At 39.8% G+C, this 18430-nt stretch overlaps 2 protein-coding genes across 3 annotated transcripts; one reads left to right on the forward strand and one right to left on the reverse strand.

Annotated features, from left to right (window-relative positions):
* The first annotated feature begins 319 nt into the window (after positions 1 to 319).
* Positions 320 to 9925, forward strand: tsg101a (tumor susceptibility 101a). The gene is made up of 10 exons (XM_044193895.1): positions 320 to 884; positions 1750 to 1837; positions 1956 to 2021; positions 2714 to 2877; positions 3280 to 3406; positions 4634 to 4691; positions 4887 to 4981; positions 7520 to 7722; positions 7847 to 8086; positions 8522 to 9925. The coding sequence occupies exons 1-10, from the start codon at positions 843 to 845 to the stop codon at positions 8609 to 8611; spliced, it is 1173 nt and encodes a 390-aa protein (XP_044049830.1). The 5' UTR covers positions 320 to 842; the 3' UTR covers positions 8612 to 9925.
* A 975-nt stretch (positions 9926 to 10900) lies between these two features.
* ldha (lactate dehydrogenase A4) lies at positions 10901 to 18350 on the reverse strand. Of its 2 annotated transcripts, none has more exons than XM_044193902.1 (8): positions 18214 to 18350; positions 15747 to 15872; positions 14879 to 14957; positions 14548 to 14721; positions 14168 to 14341; positions 13869 to 13986; positions 12369 to 12492; positions 10901 to 12218 (listed from the first exon to the last, which is right to left on the reverse strand). In XM_044193902.1, exons 2-8 carry the CDS (start codon positions 15870 to 15872, stop codon positions 12054 to 12056), a joined length of 960 nt encoding a protein of 319 aa, XP_044049837.1. In that variant the 5' UTR covers positions 18214 to 18350; the 3' UTR covers positions 10901 to 12053. The 2 variants fall into 2 exon arrangements, with proteins under 2 accessions (XP_044049837.1, XP_044049835.1); XM_044193900.1 differs by having other exon boundaries at positions 14879 to 14996.
* Positions 18351 to 18430: the final 80 nt, after the last annotated feature.

Raw genomic sequence — 18430 nt, forward strand, 5'->3', positions numbered from 1 at the left:
CCTTAAATTGCTTTTTTTAATCCAATCATCATAGTTTTAGAAACTCTTTCTCTACTTTTAGATGAGTTAATACAGTAAGGGCTAGAACTGAACTGCATCTGTAAGGGTTTATAAGTGTTGATTTTCAGCTACACTTACTGCAAGTCTGTTTTATGTAGTATTTGTCTTACCTTTCACTTGATAGCTACCTTTGATATATTACTGGAGTTCTTAGAGAATAACGAAGTTATAATTTACCTGGAAAATCATTAAAAATACGGCAATACATCAGCAGAAAGCAGTAAGAGATCATGATAATATGATTATATAACTGTGCTGTAGGTGAAGTCACACCTACAGTATGAGCCATTCTGACAAATCCTTTGTCGTCATCCTCATGTATATTGTCTTCCTGCCGAGGAAAAGGAAAAGAATAGATTAAAATTAAATCATTGCTTGTTTTTTCTACTGTACTCTGTTCTAATGATCACGTCACACGCGGACCGGAAGCAGTCAGGTGGATTGCCGGAAATTCCTTTTGTTGACTATCGGATATTTGTTTTTCGGTCTCTTTTTAAGAACAATTGATTTACTGTTTTGATCTATTTTCTATTCTTACTTGGTTTATTGAATCTTGGCGTGTCAACAACAGATACATTACTCGTTTTGGACTGGAAGGTTTTATATAGACACCGTATCATTGTCTTAATTGTACTCAGGCCCGAGGCTGGGCTAACTTTAGCCTAGCATTCACTGACGAGCTAGCGTTAGCTTGTGTTAGCTGTCACTCCAGCTGGCTTAAAAATCAGCTGCTCACTCATTTTACTCATTAATAAGAACAGTTAAAACAAACACCCAACAACATGGCAGTTATTAGCGAAGGTAACCTGAAGAAAATGCTAAAGGTAAGCCTGCTGCTGAACTGTTGAGGCACTTGCTGGCCAACAGTAACGTTAGCAAGTAAGCTAATGTTACCGATACCAAACATGTCACTATAAGTTAGCGTTAGCAGGTCAACATTTCCTGGAATTGGTAACGTTAATGCTTAATAGACGGCCCGTTTTGCTTCCCGAGTTTAAAACGTTTACATTAACATTAATGTTTACTTAAACAGTTGGTTTTGTTATAAAGGATCACTAACACTAATGTGAAGCATTTAGGCAAGATCCCTCGTGCAAGTCCTGTGTTGCGTTTTACAATCTAGCATAGCTATGTAGCCAACATCACGAATATGTTTTTAAACCACCATAGCTAGTTTTGTATATGGCTGTTTTACAAATTTCGTTTTTACAACAATGATCCCACATGCTAATGAGAAAATACCACTTTGTTGAGTATTTGTAACGTTACTTGTGTTAAGTATAAATTATTTATGTTTCTCAAGGCAGGACAGAATTTCTTTAAGGCAAATTACAAGCTTATTAATGTAAGAATTTGATTTACAGATAAAACATAAGCATTTTGTGTGTTCAATTGTTGTGTTCTTAACAATTGATCACAATTATGTAACCAGTGTAATTTGGAATTTCAAATGTTTGAAACAAATATTACAGATGCCATCGGATTTTATACAGGATCAGTATAAAAATTAATAATTCAGATAGGCTGTAGTTCCAAGTGTAAGTCTGACATCTGTGAACCAATCTGGGTAGATCTGGGAGTGATAGCAAGTTCAAGCCCTGAGTGTTGACTTTGATGGTGAGTTGTCTCTGTCAATATACAAACATACATGACTTTTTCTCCTCCTCTGCTTTCTTTGTCATTGTTCAGCAATACAAATACAGAGATCTGACAGTTCGTGAGATAACCAATGTCATCTCCCAGTACAAGGACTTGAAGCCAGTTATGGATGCTTATGGTAAGTTGAATGATCTCCTGTTTTTGACTGTCTTGTCTCAGTTGTATACTGTATGTTTGGAATATGGTATATATCTAACTTGTTTTGCTAGTTGACATGGGATCTTCTTGTATTTCAGTGTTTAATGATGGCTCCACAAGAGACCTGATGAGCTTGACGGGAACTGTTCCAGTGAGCTACAGAGGTAAAGAATGTTCTTTCTAAATCTGAAAGACTGGAGCATAGAAAGTTGAGTGTCAGATTCTGTTTAGTTTTGCTTATTCGCTCACCTACTCTTTCTCTCTTGTGTGCTCACTCTAGCTTGCTCTATTTATCTTGCACTTTTTTTAAACCAAACTTGTCATCCGTAGGATTGAGTAGAGTAGGTAGCAAATGGGAACATGCCTCCTTTTGTCAGCTGAACGGAGACAGAGAGAGAATCTGCCTGAACCAAAACACATTCAATTTCAGAACAAGCATGTGTACTTGCAAACAAACTGCATCTTGTATTGTACTACTCCATGTCCTTGATCTGCCAGTTTTCTGGCATCATGGCTTTAATTTACTTTTAAGAAATGGAACATATCTTCAAACAGAACACCTTATAGTGAGCTTCAAGCGAAACCCATAGTTTCTCAGCTTTGGGGTTGGGATTGCTAACATACATTCCCATCTTGGTTGCAGAAGATTTTTAGATTGTAAAATGTATATTTGTTTGATATTACAGTATTTTGTAATTGCAGTTCACTTCATGTAGAGGGCCCCTGTGCTCCTGAAAACAGAATGCAAGTGTGCCTCAAAATAACAAAGTTTGTCAAGTGTAAAGGGTGGAGTGATGAAAATGTTGAGATATTGTAACATTGTCTGTGTGTGTGTGTGTGTGTGTGTTTCCTGTAGGCAATGTCTATAACATCCCAGTGTGTCTGTGGTTGCTGGACACTTATCCCTACAACCCTCCCATATGTTTTGTCAAACCCACAAGTGCCATGATGATCAAAACTGGCAAGCACATCGATGCCAACGGCAAGATCTATCTGCCTTATCTACATGAGTGGAAGCATGTAAGTGTGAGGTCTTTAATCAGTATTTTTAATTATAGACTGTTTATTTAGGTAATGACAATATTTGGAATGTGTAAAATGTAAAAACATAGATTGACCATGGATTAAAAATAAATAAATACAAAAGCATTACATAAGAAGATTTGAGGTTTAGCCGCAGCAGTGACATTTTTGAAATCTATAGAAGGTGGCTCTAACATACAACACTACGTACAGTATAACAGTAAGTTAAACTGCAGTTCTCTGGAATATTCTGGATGTCTATGACTACTAGTCATTCAGCACAAAATGGCACTATCATGAGGGCCATACATGTAACTGTGGCACTTGATAATATTTGAACATTGGCTTGCCTATTGATCATTTGAAATAATATTCTGCATTTGTTCTGCATTTTTACAGCCTCAGTCAGACCTGTATGGTCTGATTCAGGTGATGATTGTGGTGTTTGGAGAGGAGCCTCCTGTGTTTTCTCGCCCAACCACACAAGCCCCCTACCAAGCCTTCCAAGCAGCTGGACCCCCTAACCGTGAGTGACATACATTTTTGTTGTAAACAGGGTAATCTAAGTGGCCATGGTGTTGTCTGAAAGTGTCAGAAGAGCAGGATGATCCACAGACTGTTTTCATAAAAAGGGATATTGAAATCAAAGTATGTACATACCGAACACCTCTCAGTACACTGAAAGGTGTTTCTCATATTTTGGCCACCCCATTTATATCAATGATGGGAGACTAAATATTAGAAACACCTTTGTATTGTAAAAAACAATACAGTTCATAAACACCACAAACGGCAGCTTCCAAAATGTCCATAAAGTTGATTACACACCTAAGAAACATTATAACCTTTGTTAAGGTAGGATTAATTGCAGGGCTTAAACTGCTTTAGCTTTAGGTAGGTGTACCTAATAAACTGGCAACTGAGTGTAGTATATCCCAATAAATTGATTAAATACAATTTTTTCTGATTTCATGAATTTTTCTTCTAATCCATTTTCAAAGTGATTTTTTTACAATGTGTATTGCCATAAGTTGACAGTTGACCAGTTCAGAACTGGTTTTTAATTGTAATTTCACATTTTGCCTAAAAGGTAACAAAATTAAACATACTCAGCTCCTCAAATTATTACAAATAAAATAACAAAACAAAACATTTTCAGATCTTGTCCTAACTTCTCACTTTAGCAAGAATGTTAAACAGATATGTTACCTGCCACAACACCGAGTTTAGCATAGCCATACATGATCTCTTGTGTATGCATTTGAGATTTTTAATTCAATGTAATTGAGGATTTTCTTTTCTGTAAGAAGTGGTCTCTCTTGTTGTAATATGTTTTTTGTGATAGATTATGTACCCATGGTACTTTTCCATTGAAAATGTGTTTCAAGTAGGTCATCCATGTACTGTGTAAAATCAATAATCTCGTATTGTCAGGGAACACAGCATTTTCATACTGTTGCAGTGGTTTAGCTAATTTAACACCAGAATTTCAGGAATCATCTTCAATATATCATCTCAGTGGAAGGTTTGTATTATTAGTGATGTACTGTATATTGGTACACTTGCCTTATTTTTGTGTCATGTTTTAAGTGATGCATTTATTTCCTTAAGCACCAGATGGAGCTCATATACCACTACAGCACACCATGGAAATATTAAAGTGAATGTGTCTCTGTGAAAATGAGAGAAATAAAGAATAGTTTGCCTTGCATGTCCTCAAATTTGATTGTTTTACCATCTCTCTGTACCTCAGCTTCCTACATGCCTGGCATGCCTGCGGTCTCACCCTACGGCCCAAATCCTAACCCAGGGTAAGATGTTTGCTAAGCAGTTCTCAACCCTCTCCCCCAGCCAACACATGTATACTGTATTTCTCAACAAACCTGTCCAGACATGTTTGTTTTAACAAAACTTTGTACAACTTCAGTTACATTTATAGCTAAAGGTTAAAGATAGATGGGGAAAAAAAAGGGAAATATAAAGCATTAGCTCTTTGTTATTTGCAGAGGTTATCCAGGATACCAGTACCCAGGGGGCAACTCTTACCCAGCCACTGGTGGACCTGCACACTACCCCACCCAGACTCCAGTTTCCACAGTGGGTATGTATCACATTTAGTATCCGGGGTACTTTATTTCTCTTCCTCATGGGTACATTTGAAAGTTTAAAATTAGCACAGGTTCCAAACTTTTTTACAAATGGCACAAGCACAGCAAGATACAGGTGAATATGGTCACTCAGAAATTGTTATTGTCTCCTTTTTGTATTAATATTACAATACAGTGATTCAGTACTTAGCAAATGCTTAATTCACCCCTCAAAAACAATACATTTCCTCCTTTCCATGGTTTTTAGTTAACCCTGAATTAAGACACTTGACCTTTTGACTCAGACGCTCTCACCCTCTTTGTGACTTTGGTGGGGCGCTGAGCCACCAATGAAAGGTTGTTAGTGTAACTGGAGTGGGGAGCATTAAAGGCCAAAGGATAGGATGGACCTGAAGGGAAAGGGACCGTCCCCCTTCCAGCCCTCACACCCTCAACCTCAGAAGCACACAACGCTATTTTTAGGATGGGAACAGTAACTCCACACAAAGACAGACCTATGATCAGGGGACCCATCTGCTCTCCCAACATCAGTTTGCACCTGTGAAATGCTGGTCAAGGACCAGCATACAGGAGAAGCTTTAGCTGTCTCCTATATTTAGTAAAGGAGAAGAAATGGGTTTGCCCATAGACTACTCAGATCTCAGGCTGAATCAACTCTGACATTTGTAGTGCTGACTCCAGACTGCACATGAGGTGGTCTTGACTCTCAAGACATCCATCAGGAGTGGTGGTAACTAAGTACATTTACTCAAGTTCTTAAGTACAATTTTGACACACTTGTACTTTACTTGAGTAATTCTGTTTTCTGCTACTTTATACTTCTACTTCACTACACTTCAGAGGGAAATATTGTACTTTTTACTCCACTACATTTATTTGATAACTTAAGTTACTAGTTACTTTTTACATTAAAAAAACACATGATATATGATATGATGCAGTACCGTATTACTAATCTACTCAGTAGTATACAAAGTATCTAATATTGGCATTGATGCACTACAATATTAAAATGCTCTTACATGTATTTGTTAACGATAAAAACAGAATAGTATAATATTCTATAATAACATAACACTTTGAAAGGAGCCATTCTGCATAATGAGTACTTGTATTTTTGATAATTTAAGTACATTTTACTGATAATACTTCTTTACTTGAATTCAGGACTTTAACTTGTACTGGAGTATTATTAGACTGGTATTTCTAATTTTACTTAAGTAAAGGATCTTCTTCCACCACTGTCCATCAGTTTCTTTTCACTTCCATAACCTGGTATTTGTCAGCTTTTAAGGCTTAAGCTTGTGATAGTGTTTTATTGACTGGTATGTCTGATATTTTATTATTTTGGTCATTCCCATGTACATAAACATTAGAACAAAATATTGGAAACACCTGAAGCATACAATTGTACTAACTTTATGAACACTAACAGTAATTCAATGAAATATATATGGCAAAAAATATATTAAATATATAGAAAACCTGTCAATGTTACACAATCCAATAAAACACCACCAGAAACCATAGCCATAAAGGTATTGTTTACTGCTGGAATGTCCTATTGGATTGCATTATTACATTATACTGGAGTCCCCTTTTTTTCTAGTAACTGAGTATAAAATTGTTAAAATGTGTCATAAGCATCCTACTTCTGTTTTCACAACCACATACTTTGCAGCGGCACTCTGATGATGATGCTTGTCATCTTGGATACCACTCAAGCTTTAACCTAAATGAATGAGCGTCTAATGTCAGCTAATTACTGACATGTGATAAATTAAAGGAAAATCTTAAATATATGAGTGGAGAAACATAACAAGAGGCAGATGCTTCAATACAGAGCATGGGGTGGGGGGATCACTGAATGGTTTCAGTGTGGAAATGATGTGAATCATATGCTGTGCCATTCATTCACAATTACCAGATCTCAGCCCATTTGAACACCTATGGGAGATTTTGGAGCAAAGTTTTAAACAACACGCTCATAGTCATGCTCGTGGTCATCCCTCTTGTAGAGCTCCAGAAAGAGGAAATATGCCAAAAAGCAGTGAAGCTGTTGTGGAGGCTTATAGTGACCACTTTACAAATACACTTAATGCTGGTTTTTCCTGTCATTTGTTACCCATCTGTTTAGCTCATCTGGCCTTGATGCCGGTGATGTCTCTGTGGTGCTTCTTTCCATTGGCTCTAGATACCTGGGATACTAGCACATGTTTTCTAGTTCAATATTGACCAATACTTCATATATTTAGTGGCTTGTCAGGAGGTACGGGGTCGTACATGCATAACAATTCCACATTGAACAACTGTGACATGAGGATCCCCTCACTTTGATTTCTTCCTGCTGCTTCCTACATCTGTATAAAGAAAAAGGGTATGAACGTACTGTGAAATATGGTCAGTTAATCCTTTATGTTGATATATATAATATAGGATATTGTTTGAATCTTAAAGGGTTTTTGCCAGCTGTTATTTTTTCTTTCTTCTGTTCACTGTCTCTCATCACTTCTTAACCTCTTCCTCTTAAGGTCCGAGCAGAGATGGCACCATTGGTGAGGACACCATCCGCGCATCTCTGATTTCAGCTGTGAGTGATAAGCTTCGCTGGAGGATGAAGGAGGAGATGGACAGAGCTCAGGCGGAGCTGGACGCCCTGAAGCGAACAGAGGAGGATCTGAAGAAAGGACATCAGAAATTGGAGGAGATGGTCTCAAGACTGGACCAGGAAGTGGTGAGAGATCGTCCTCTTATTCAATCTGTATTTTTTCTGTCCTTTACTGTTTTATTCTCTCTTATACCGTTATTTTTCCATAATAACCAAAATAAAATGGTTGTAATCATTATGTTTCCACTAGACTGAGGTTGACAGGAATATTGAACTGTTGAAGAGAAAGGATGAGGAGCTGAGTGAGGCCTTGGAGAAGATGGAGAACCAGTCAGAGAACAATGACATTGATGACGTCATTGTACCCACAGCTCCGCTGTACAAACAGATCCTGAACCTATATGCTGAAGAAAATGCAATTGAGGACACCATCTTCTACCTGGGAGAGGCCCTCCGCAGGGGCGTCATAGACCTGGAGGTTTTTCTCAAGGTGACCACATCAACACAACTGCCACTAATGCACAACATAATAATACCTACTCAGCCGGCGGCTTCTGCTGTCAGCAGCAGCAGCTTCAGTCCGCCGTCTGTGTCTACACATGATGTGTTCAGGCACAGTATTGAGTGTAGGTCACACATTTTGGCATCGCTCAGATCCCAACACGCAATCACTTTAATTACAAAACAGAAGAAAATAGACTTGAAGCGTAAAAATACGCTTTGGGTCTGTGTAGACAGTTGTATGGATTAAAATAAGAAGTGTATCTTTTCTGTCAGAAGGATGAATGAAAAACGTGGCTGAAACGCTTCCTGTGTAGACACGCCTTAATAGTTACAGACATACACACACACACACACACACACACACACACACACTCTTCCTCTGTGGTTTTAGCCTAATGGACCTCTTATTCTTTTGTTACAGCATGTACGACTTCTGTCCAGGAAGCAGTTCCAGCTTCGTGCCCTCATGCAGAAAGCCCGCAAGACTGCCGGCCTTAGTGACCTCTACTGACCCACACTGGCTACCTGGAAACATTCATATCTCCGTGCTCTCTTACCCTCTTCTCTTCCTCCTCTGTTTTATTCTCTTTTTAATGTCTTCTTGTAGTTCAAACAGCTGCCCTCTTTTTAATCTCTATGAAATCTGTTCTTGTGAGACAGAAATCTGAACAGGAACGACAGAGAATCCTTAAAAATACAACATTTATGAAGAATTGGACTGTCTTGTTTAGCACAAAGAAATTTAAAACTGTTCTACTAGGACATCATTTGTATTTTGATCTGACCAAATACTTCTTTGAGATCATTATGCATTGACAGTCATGGCCTATTTGCAAGACATGACACCATTACTTTTGTGTCCCAATATTAAATAAAAAACACTGTGACTACATTGTGAAGCAGGTACTGTAGTTGACACAAAAAGATGCTTAACACACATGCCATATTGGTAAAAGTGAGGTGCGAGTCTATTCTGTGTTTTCCCTGAGTGTTTGTGGTGTATCTGGGTTTTTGCACACTCGGTTAGTGTGTTGACCTGTATATGTTGCACTGCAGGGTAGCCCACAGGTTCTGTTAGCAATCCCTTTGCCAGACAAAGTCATTTGGCTAGTAAGCACAAATCGTTAGGGGCTAGTAGAGAGGGGCTTTGTAGAGAGCCCCATATGTCCACGCCCTTCATAATGAAAAGGTTAGGCTATGATATAAATAACCAGAGCAACCTTTCAGGAAGGAAACGGGTCTGGGTCATGTTCAGTAGCCATGAAGTCAAAGTGATCGCTTTTCATACAGTAGAGGAGATGATGAACATGGACCTGAACTGTTTCTTCACTGTCTTGTTCTAGTCTGTTAATGAGCCACTTGTCCACACTTTGTTTTTCCCTGTTCTGTGTGTATCTCCTTACAATGGTGTGAGTGAGGGTCTTTCATTTTATGTCAGCTGCTCAGGTCTACCCTCCAGTCTGACTGCATTTACCAGTCAATTATGTACATTGGTTGTTTTACTCTGTACAGTGTCTCTGTTTAAGGTGGACGGCAGTCTTAACATACTTTATTCTAAGGTATTACAACGGAAATTCTTCTTGTGAATAAAGCCGGAGTGTACAAGGATACAAAAAGAACTATACTAATCACAAAGTTAACTTATGTAAAGTTTGCAAACAGGTCTCATTTAAATTAGCCTTTTACTAAATGCACTTTGAATTGTATGATAGAATATTTACTGTTATTTTTTTCTTTTTTCCAATTCAACCATAGACCACCTGTTCTTTTATATCTGTAGATTTATGTAAATCAGTACAAATAAAATACATCTGATTTAATGGTTCATCTCTTTGTGATCATTTCATTTCAAGTATTATTTCATTATGTAGTTTTCATAATAGTTGGGTTATTAATCAAAGAAAAGTAACATCTAATAGTGTTTTCTCTGTTGTACACCTGTTGGACCAACTCAAACCACAGAAAGTGTGATCGAAATTCTTGAGAGCTGGTCAACTCTTTTGATGAAGAAGGTTTCAGGAAAGTCAGGATGTCTTAAGCAGAAGTATTTATTGAAGCTTGGCTGATGAGAACGGCAAAAGCAATACAAAATGAAGACACAAGGTAGTGCCAAAACCAAATCAGAAGGATACTCCCTGGTGGGGAGTATTTAACCCCCGACTAGACCTACTGAGATTCAAATATGTGTCCAAATAGGGTTATACTTCACCCAGCTACATATGTGTGAATATTCTATTGGATCCTAAACAGGAGGCTATGCTTACTTAAGTTAACCTAAGTCATGTGTGTCATTCAAGTCACATGCAGTTCTTTCTAATTGGAGACAGTCAGCCAGTCTGTTGAGTCAGAGTACAGCATATTTCCTCCGACCTTGGTCTCCTGGGGAAACGGAGACAGCTCAGCCTAATCAGGACAGCTGCACTGACCAGTCATCTCAGAGACTTACCTTACCTTTAGCCTAAGGAAGGAAAATTCCTTCACAGAAAGTACTTAACATTTATGTACTAGCTGTAATTAAGTGTTTTTGTAATTCAGTAAATGCTGATCAAACACTTTTAAATACTAGTATTTGTCAGCAGGTGCAGCAGTATTTACCTAGGTGTATTTGTTCACCTTGCCATGATGTCACATATAGAAGCTAGTGACCACATTTTGATCTCCTGCATAAAAACCTCTTATCTGCCTCATGTGTTGACCCATAGCACAAGAGGCGCACCTGAGTCATCTGCCGTAAACACATACAAATTGCCTTTTGCTAGGTTGGATGACAAACACAGGAAAGGACAAAAGGACAGACTTGTATCATTATCCTGGCAGGTTTATTTGAAATTACGGCAAATAAAAATCAGTATCCAGCTGCCATGACAGGTACAGTTCCTCAGTGAGTCAGGTGATTAATAGACCATATCTAATATAACATTAATACCTAAACAGATTTTAACAGTATTAACAGTTATAAATAACACCATAATATTTCTCTTGATGTCCTTTTTTCCCCAGCCAGGTGGAGTGAAATAAATACAAAACCTTTTGAGGGTATTTCGAGTGCGCAAACAAACAACACTTTCAGGATTGTTACCTTGTTTTGATTCATAACCTGACCCTTGGTCATGATTGTAGCTGACTCTTTCCCACTGGCTCTCTGTTATCTATTTGCTGAGTTAAATTATGGCAAGTCACCTCGGTGGCAACCCCTTTAATTCTCTCAGATGTAAACTGTTGCTTCTTGCCAGTTTTTTTTTTTAAACCTTGCCTTCTAAATAGTTTTTCTGTCAGTGCACTTGTGGTTCGGTTTGTTTACAAAGGCTTCAATGCCAACCAGTAGATGTAGCATTGCTTTTCTCAAATGATAAGGTACTTTGGTATCAATGGATTTTGGCCCAGTGATATATGCAGCAGTGTTGTTATGACTGTAGGTGGATAGGAAGCCCTCCTCATAGAGAATGGAATGTCTCCATTATACTCCAAATAAAAAATAAACAGAGATTACCAAGTGGAAAAAAACAACTTGCAACAATCACAGAATACGAACTACGAACAAGGAGTGTACAGAAGCAGCAACCGCACACAGTAACATACAGTACATAGAATTTATACGCTCAATATAAGGTCTTACTTTTCTTGTGTAGGCAAGACAACAAATAGATACCCCCTCTCTCCAACACAGGCTAAGCTCAAAGGCTGTAGGTATGAGTTGTGTTTGCGAGAATTCAGTTATGGAGGGAGGAGGATGGGTGGGAGGCATCAAAGGAAAATTACACCTATGTGTGAATATCTGAAAATAACATCTAGCTTCCACTGGTTTAGCTACAAACACTTGGCCTTTTTAGATATTCAGAGGTTTCATTCGGCCGTTGCCATGAGGGACACAGGAGGTACGGTAGGAGGGAGTCAACCACACAGTGTTGTACGTGGTTTTGAGAGTGGATTGGTGAATTCAAAAGGAGTGCTCTTCACAGAGTGAGCTCCTTCTGTACACCCCATAGGGTCTCAGCGCTCTTCACCAGCTGCTTCTCCTCTTCGGGCTTCAGTGTCATGTGAATCACATCTGTCAGGCCGCTGTTGCCCAGGACACAAGGGATGCTCAGGAAGACCTCGTCCTTCACTCCATGCATGCCCTATCAGATGAAGGGAGCACAACAAGGTCAGGGTTAGTGGGTCATTTGAGGAATGTACAGTATGTTTGTATAAACTAATCAATACAATTAATTTTATCATGTAGGATTTGCCAAACAGCCAAATGTATCCCTTGCTCCCAATCTCCTCACCTGGACGAGTGTGGACACAGGGTGCACTTTGTGCAGATTCTTAATGATGCTTTCCACCAGGTCAGCCACAGACATCCCAATGGCCCAGGAAGTGTAGCCCTTCAGCTTGATAACCTCATAGGCCCTGCAGTGCACACACATAATAAAAAAAATTATTGTAAAGTGAGAACAGCATGTGGACTTCATGGACTGAAGAGAAAATCATGCTGTCAGTCTGCTTTGGTATTAGGGACTATGTTTGCTCCCACTTTGTCATTTTCCTCTAATATCCCTCATCCATCTTCTTTCCAGATGTTTTCATGCTAAGTAGCTGTTTATCACCATGAGCGAAGCACAAAATTGACTGATGCCTGCAGTTTTGTTCAGTATATTATGCTGTTTTGTGGGGGGAGTTCATAATTGTTACTCCACAATCTCTGCTGTGCTTTGCTTGATGTATGAATGACAAATGAATAAATCTGGTTCGTGTCAGTTCGCTGACTAAACTTGAGATGAAGGCAGTGCACCATAAACTAAAATCCATGACTAAATCTGGATATGTACACTACAGTTTCATAAGTATACCTTCAAAATAACACTATGTCTTCCTGTTGTTAAAAAATATCAAACATGTCGATTTAAAAAAGGCATCTTCTCTATTGGCCATGCAGATGGAGAACAGTGCCCCTTTACTGATGTTCTTTGTTCTCTGTTGAGACATCCATTGTGTACACTTAGCTCTTGTCTTTGTCCCTCTTTTGAAATGTTTTATTTCATATCTGAAACCTTTGCAAACATCTTTGATAAATCAACTATTGTGTTGTACATGGTTGAACTCCCTAAACACCTAGCTTTTGTGAGATAAGTCAGGTTGACTGGCTGACAATGAAACAATGTTACAAAATCAAAATTTACAGGGCAAACTATTACATCACTTAACTGTCAAAGGAATGATAACAAATGCAATGCTGATTAGGTAACATAGATAGGTCATTTAAAGTCATTAATTTAAGGCAAACCTGTCTTTGCTCAGGAATAAATATTGTAATTCATTAATGCAGACCCAGAAATGTTAGTGAAGTCTTGAGCATCACTGTGCAGTTTTATATTACAGGCAGTAGCATAGCGATTGTGTTTGCACTGGCTGCCAGGCTCTAGTGAGCCCATAACACAGTAGTGTACTGTGTACCCGCCTCTGCTTGCCTTTTGGCTCACAGTCCTGATCAAATTCCTCACAAGGGCTAGTCAGCTCCACTGGACTCAATTGTGCCTGTTGGGATTTTTAGTTTTTATGTTAATAGGCTACAGTGACTGTAGGCCATTAAACCCTAAAGATCAAGTTTCATTAAAACAGAATATTTATGGCTCCCACCTCAGTGCTGGACAGATGGCCTGTATGCACGTGGTTAATTGCTTTGCAGATTAAATAGATGAGTGTGAGAGAGAAAATGTGGTTTGCAGGGTTGTTCAGGGAGTTCTTTCAGCTCATTGGTGGATTACTGGAAAATAATTTGTACTCACCCATCAACCACCATCTTGTGAACCGCCTTCCAGTTCTCACTATCACCCTCAGCCCCCATCTGTGGGTTGAGGCCCTGCAGAGAAACTCCAGCAACATTCACACCGCTCCACACAGGCACTATGAGAAACAGACATATAGTAGTGATAAATTAATTCATCTTGAATATAAATTGTATACACAAAGGCAATCATGGCATCATAAAACTTGCAACAATGCTATATTAAAAGTTTGCCACAGACCAGCAAACAAGTACAGTGGAAAGCTGGCAGAGATTTTATTTTTAGACAGAGCTGCATACCACTGGAGTCTCCGTGCTCTCCAATGATCCAGCCGTGGCAGCTGGAAGGGTGGAGGTGGAGCTTCTCTCCCATGAGGTGGCGGAAACGAGCAGAGTCCAAGTTGGTGCCAGAGCCAATGACGCGGTGACGAGGGAAACCACTCAGCTTCCAGGCCACGTAGGTCAGGATGTCCACTGGAAAAGTGTGAAAGGGGATGACTCTTCAAAATGATGCCTTTTGATTTGTGCTGAACTACAGGTGTTAATACTATATATACACACACATCATAGTTCAGACGTAGTTTTCTCCAGTACCCCTCAACACTATTTCAAGCCACACCACACCTTCTCTCCTCACATTTCCCTCCTCCCTCACCCATTCACACCCCCGTCTGTCTAACCTGGGTTTGAAACCACCATCAGGATGCAGTTGGGGCTGTACTTGACGATGTTTGGGATGATGAACTTGAAGATGTTGACGTTGCGCTGCACCAGGTTAAGACGGCTCTCGCCCTCCTGCTGGCGGGCACCAGCGGTCACCACCACCACTTTGGAGTTGGCTGTCACACTGTAGTCTGACAAATTGACAAAAGAAGAGATGTTGAATGGATGATGGAGCAACAGACTTAATAGTTTCAGTAAGGGTCATTCAGTACGGGTCAGGTGACATACCAGAATGAAACTACATTTTTCAAGAGTCAAAAGGTTGTAGTTGTTTTTGTGCGTTCTCACCTTTGTCGGCCACAATCTTGTGTGTCTTGAGGAAGAGGGAACCGTGCTGCAGGTCCATAACCTCACCCTTCAACTTGTCCTCCATCACATCAACCAGGGCCAGCTCATCACACAAGTCCTAATTACATACATACATATAATAATTCATTCTGACAACTCACTATTCACTTTATACAGTGTATCTCACAGCAAATCTATTGTGTGGATAAAGCTACAGTGGGGCTTACTTATTAAGTGGCTGTGTTAAGTAAATGGCATGGATAAAGAAGTGAGGAACAACACCATTCACCTCTGCCTTCAGTATTCAGCAGCACTGTTAGCTGTAAGACCTGTGACCTGGTTTCTCTTAGCCTCTGTTGTTCATCAGCTGGCACAGATCCAGCTAAATTGTTGTGAATGGAACAGGACAGTATAAGGGAAACGCAATGTTTCCTGTCCAGTTTTGTATAATAAAAGGTAGCAAAAAGTTTTTTATTTCTACAAAACATTACAGAAGCTGATTTCACTACTCAGCACACCCGCTGCAGCTGCAGCCCTTGGAGGTTTCTCAGTTCAGAGACTATTTTGCAAATCCTTATTATTCCATTCGTAATGGAACAATAGTAGTGATGCTCTGGATTGGCTTACTAATTCATGTATATCTAAACTGGTACTTTTTAAAAGTTTCTACTTTTCAAGGATTTATCTAAAGCCCACCTATGAGTAGTACTGTAATAACTCTGTACAATCACCATTGTACCTTTTATGTTGTCATCTATCTACTTCCACCTACTTTCTCTTTGCTCATTTCAACACTCTTTAGTGATACACACACAACCACACACATCACCCGGCGCTTTCTTTCCTTATTGCTTTCTTTCTGACTCACCTTGAGCAGTATGCTGATGGCAGAGGCCATGCCCACCATGCCGACACCCACCACCGTCACCTTGTTCCTGCTGCCAACAGGCTCCTCCTTCATCACATGGCCGATCAGCTTCTCCTTGGTGGACATCTGTGGAAAGTAAAGAGACATGGAAAGAGGATGAGGGATAGACAAATACATGTGAGTGACATGAAGGCCAAGTGGAGAAAGGAACAGGAGTAACAAGAGGAGAAAGAGGGAGAATGTGACAGGAAAGAGGTAAGTAGGTATACAGAGTATAAAAGGGGGGAGAGGGAGGGTGAGAGTGGAAAGAGCGATGCAGTAAAGTAGTGCTGCATAATGTATTTGACAGTTTGAATGAGATGTCACTAATAGGCCCACACAAGGGTGTACGTGACTGCTTTCTCATCCGACAATGACTGAGCCAACCTTGGATTTCCCTTTTCATCTCAGTTACAGAATTGAAAGTGTGCCCTTTTCATAACCCCCAGAAACATGACCTCTAACAACCACAAGTTCCGGTTTTGTACTTAGTCTACTGCTCTTTATCATCTTTACTTCCATAAATGGTTTACGGACAGTAATTCTTGCTTCACAGCGCCTCTCTGGGTCTCCATGGCAACCACTGCCTGGGAATGTCCTGCAGCCTGTCTCTGTGCAGCACAGACCATCCGCCAGCTACTATTTATGTTTCCTGGTTGGGCAGGCATGGCTGAGTGCTCATCACCAGGATGACTAAGCTGGATTTTCTGTGATGTGGAGACAAGCACGTAGTGGAGTACCCGACAGAAGTAATACACTGTAATACTTTCCTTGAGAGGATATTTAAGACCTCTCCATGGTAAGTTTGCACACAATAGTAGGATATGGAAAGTGGGACAGTCATACCTAATATCCCTTTATCCAATTATCTCTGACTCGGAGGTGAAAGCTGAAAGCTCACTATATACCAGGACTTGACAAAGAGGTGAGCTAGGTTTGAGCTTCACAAGAGGACCCTTTGAGATAGATAGATAGATATATATATATATATATATACACACATTTTCGATACTGGGCAGAGTTCCTTTCTTTACTGTTGAAATCTGCTGTACAAACCAGCCAAAATACTACTGTAGCATGACTGAAAGAGGATTACAAGAAAGATTATTATTAGCTGAAAGAACTTAATGTGACATAGTGAGAAAGAGAGAGGGAGATGGATGTTTTGTGTCAAGCTTCGGATTATATGAATTTCTGGGACTTAAAATAAGTAGCTGTTGCACATAACTGGACAACTAAAACTGCTTTTTGCATGCTTGTATTCTCATATTTCCCAGTACAAACAGGTCAGTGGGGGTTTACTGAGCTCTGATGTGGTGTCAGGTATCAAGGATGAGGTTTTGTATCTGGTCTTTTACATTACTATTTTGCAGGTGACTGTGAGTACATCTTGTTTCGGCACTCCTGAATTATTTCAGACTGTGTGATCAGACAAAACATCAGTCTATCCTAACTTTTATTTGCCTTCTAAATCCCACATGCTGGAGGAAGTCTACCAGCAGGAAACACTAGATTTTGTTTCCGCTGTGCATTCATGGAATGCAGTCATACAATCTACTGTAGCTGCCAAGAGGCTGCAACTGACAAATATTCACCCACAACACTATGCCAAGTATGGCATTAGTTTGATTAATCAGAAAATTTAAGGCAACACAAAGTGTTATAGTAGATTAATATTTTGAATATTTGGCGTGGTCATAAAAGTGACATTCATGCACATCTGGCAAAGAACTGAAACCGCAGCAGCACTAATCTCACTAAGATCTGCTTCCCCATGTGCCAGCATGTAAATGCAGTGCATTTCCTGTGCCCGGTTCATTTATGGTCAAGTCTGCTGACTGGATGATGGTCGCCACGGGCAGCAGAGGGCATGCGTAACTGCTTGTGTAACACTGCGTATACTGCATCAACACAAAGCATCTGAAGCAATGATGGAAACACATTCAAACCACCAGCACTTTAGGGTTGTTATATTAACCTAATCATACTGGGATATTTCGTATAGTGTACATTTTATTCGCGTGGGCCCCATTATATAAGTAATTTCTTACAGGTATTTGTCCATCATTTATAACATCATACTTAAAACCCATTCATTTAACTGCCATGCAAGTAGGAAACTAAGGTTCCAGGCCTACATCCTGTTGACTCTGCTACTCTGTTTCACACCTTTACTATAGCACACATGTAACCTGTCAAAAACCGAAGCTGGTGCCAGCCTCATTCACAACCAATCAACACTATCGATATTACCAGCGACACGCCCCTCTCCGTATCCTCTTAAAATGCGCATCAGATTGGCGAAGTCCTCCGTTTAACTACTATAATCAATGTACAAGCAAATGACGCAAAAGAACCGCTAATTTCCGGAGTATGCAGTATACATACGATATACTGTCTACTGTTTTAGTCAGACGGGTTATCTTACCTTTAGGCTTCAGTTAAAAACGTGGAAACACGAGCTGGAATGTGTCTGCTCCTCGTGAGTGCAGCTTTTCCGCAGAAGTGGTGCTGCGGAGGAGGTGTCTGCCGGTATTTAAAGACAGCCCCTTCTGTAGACGTTACGTGCGTACATACTAATGAGCTTGGGTGGGTCTGTGGCCACTGTGCGTGTTGTGTGTCACGTACAAGGCAGGATGCGGCAG

Source organism: Siniperca chuatsi, linkage group LG4 (genome assembly GCF_020085105.1).
Source record: "Siniperca chuatsi isolate FFG_IHB_CAS linkage group LG4, ASM2008510v1, whole genome shotgun sequence".
Lineage (NCBI taxonomy): Eukaryota > Metazoa > Chordata > Actinopteri > Centrarchiformes > Sinipercidae > Siniperca > Siniperca chuatsi.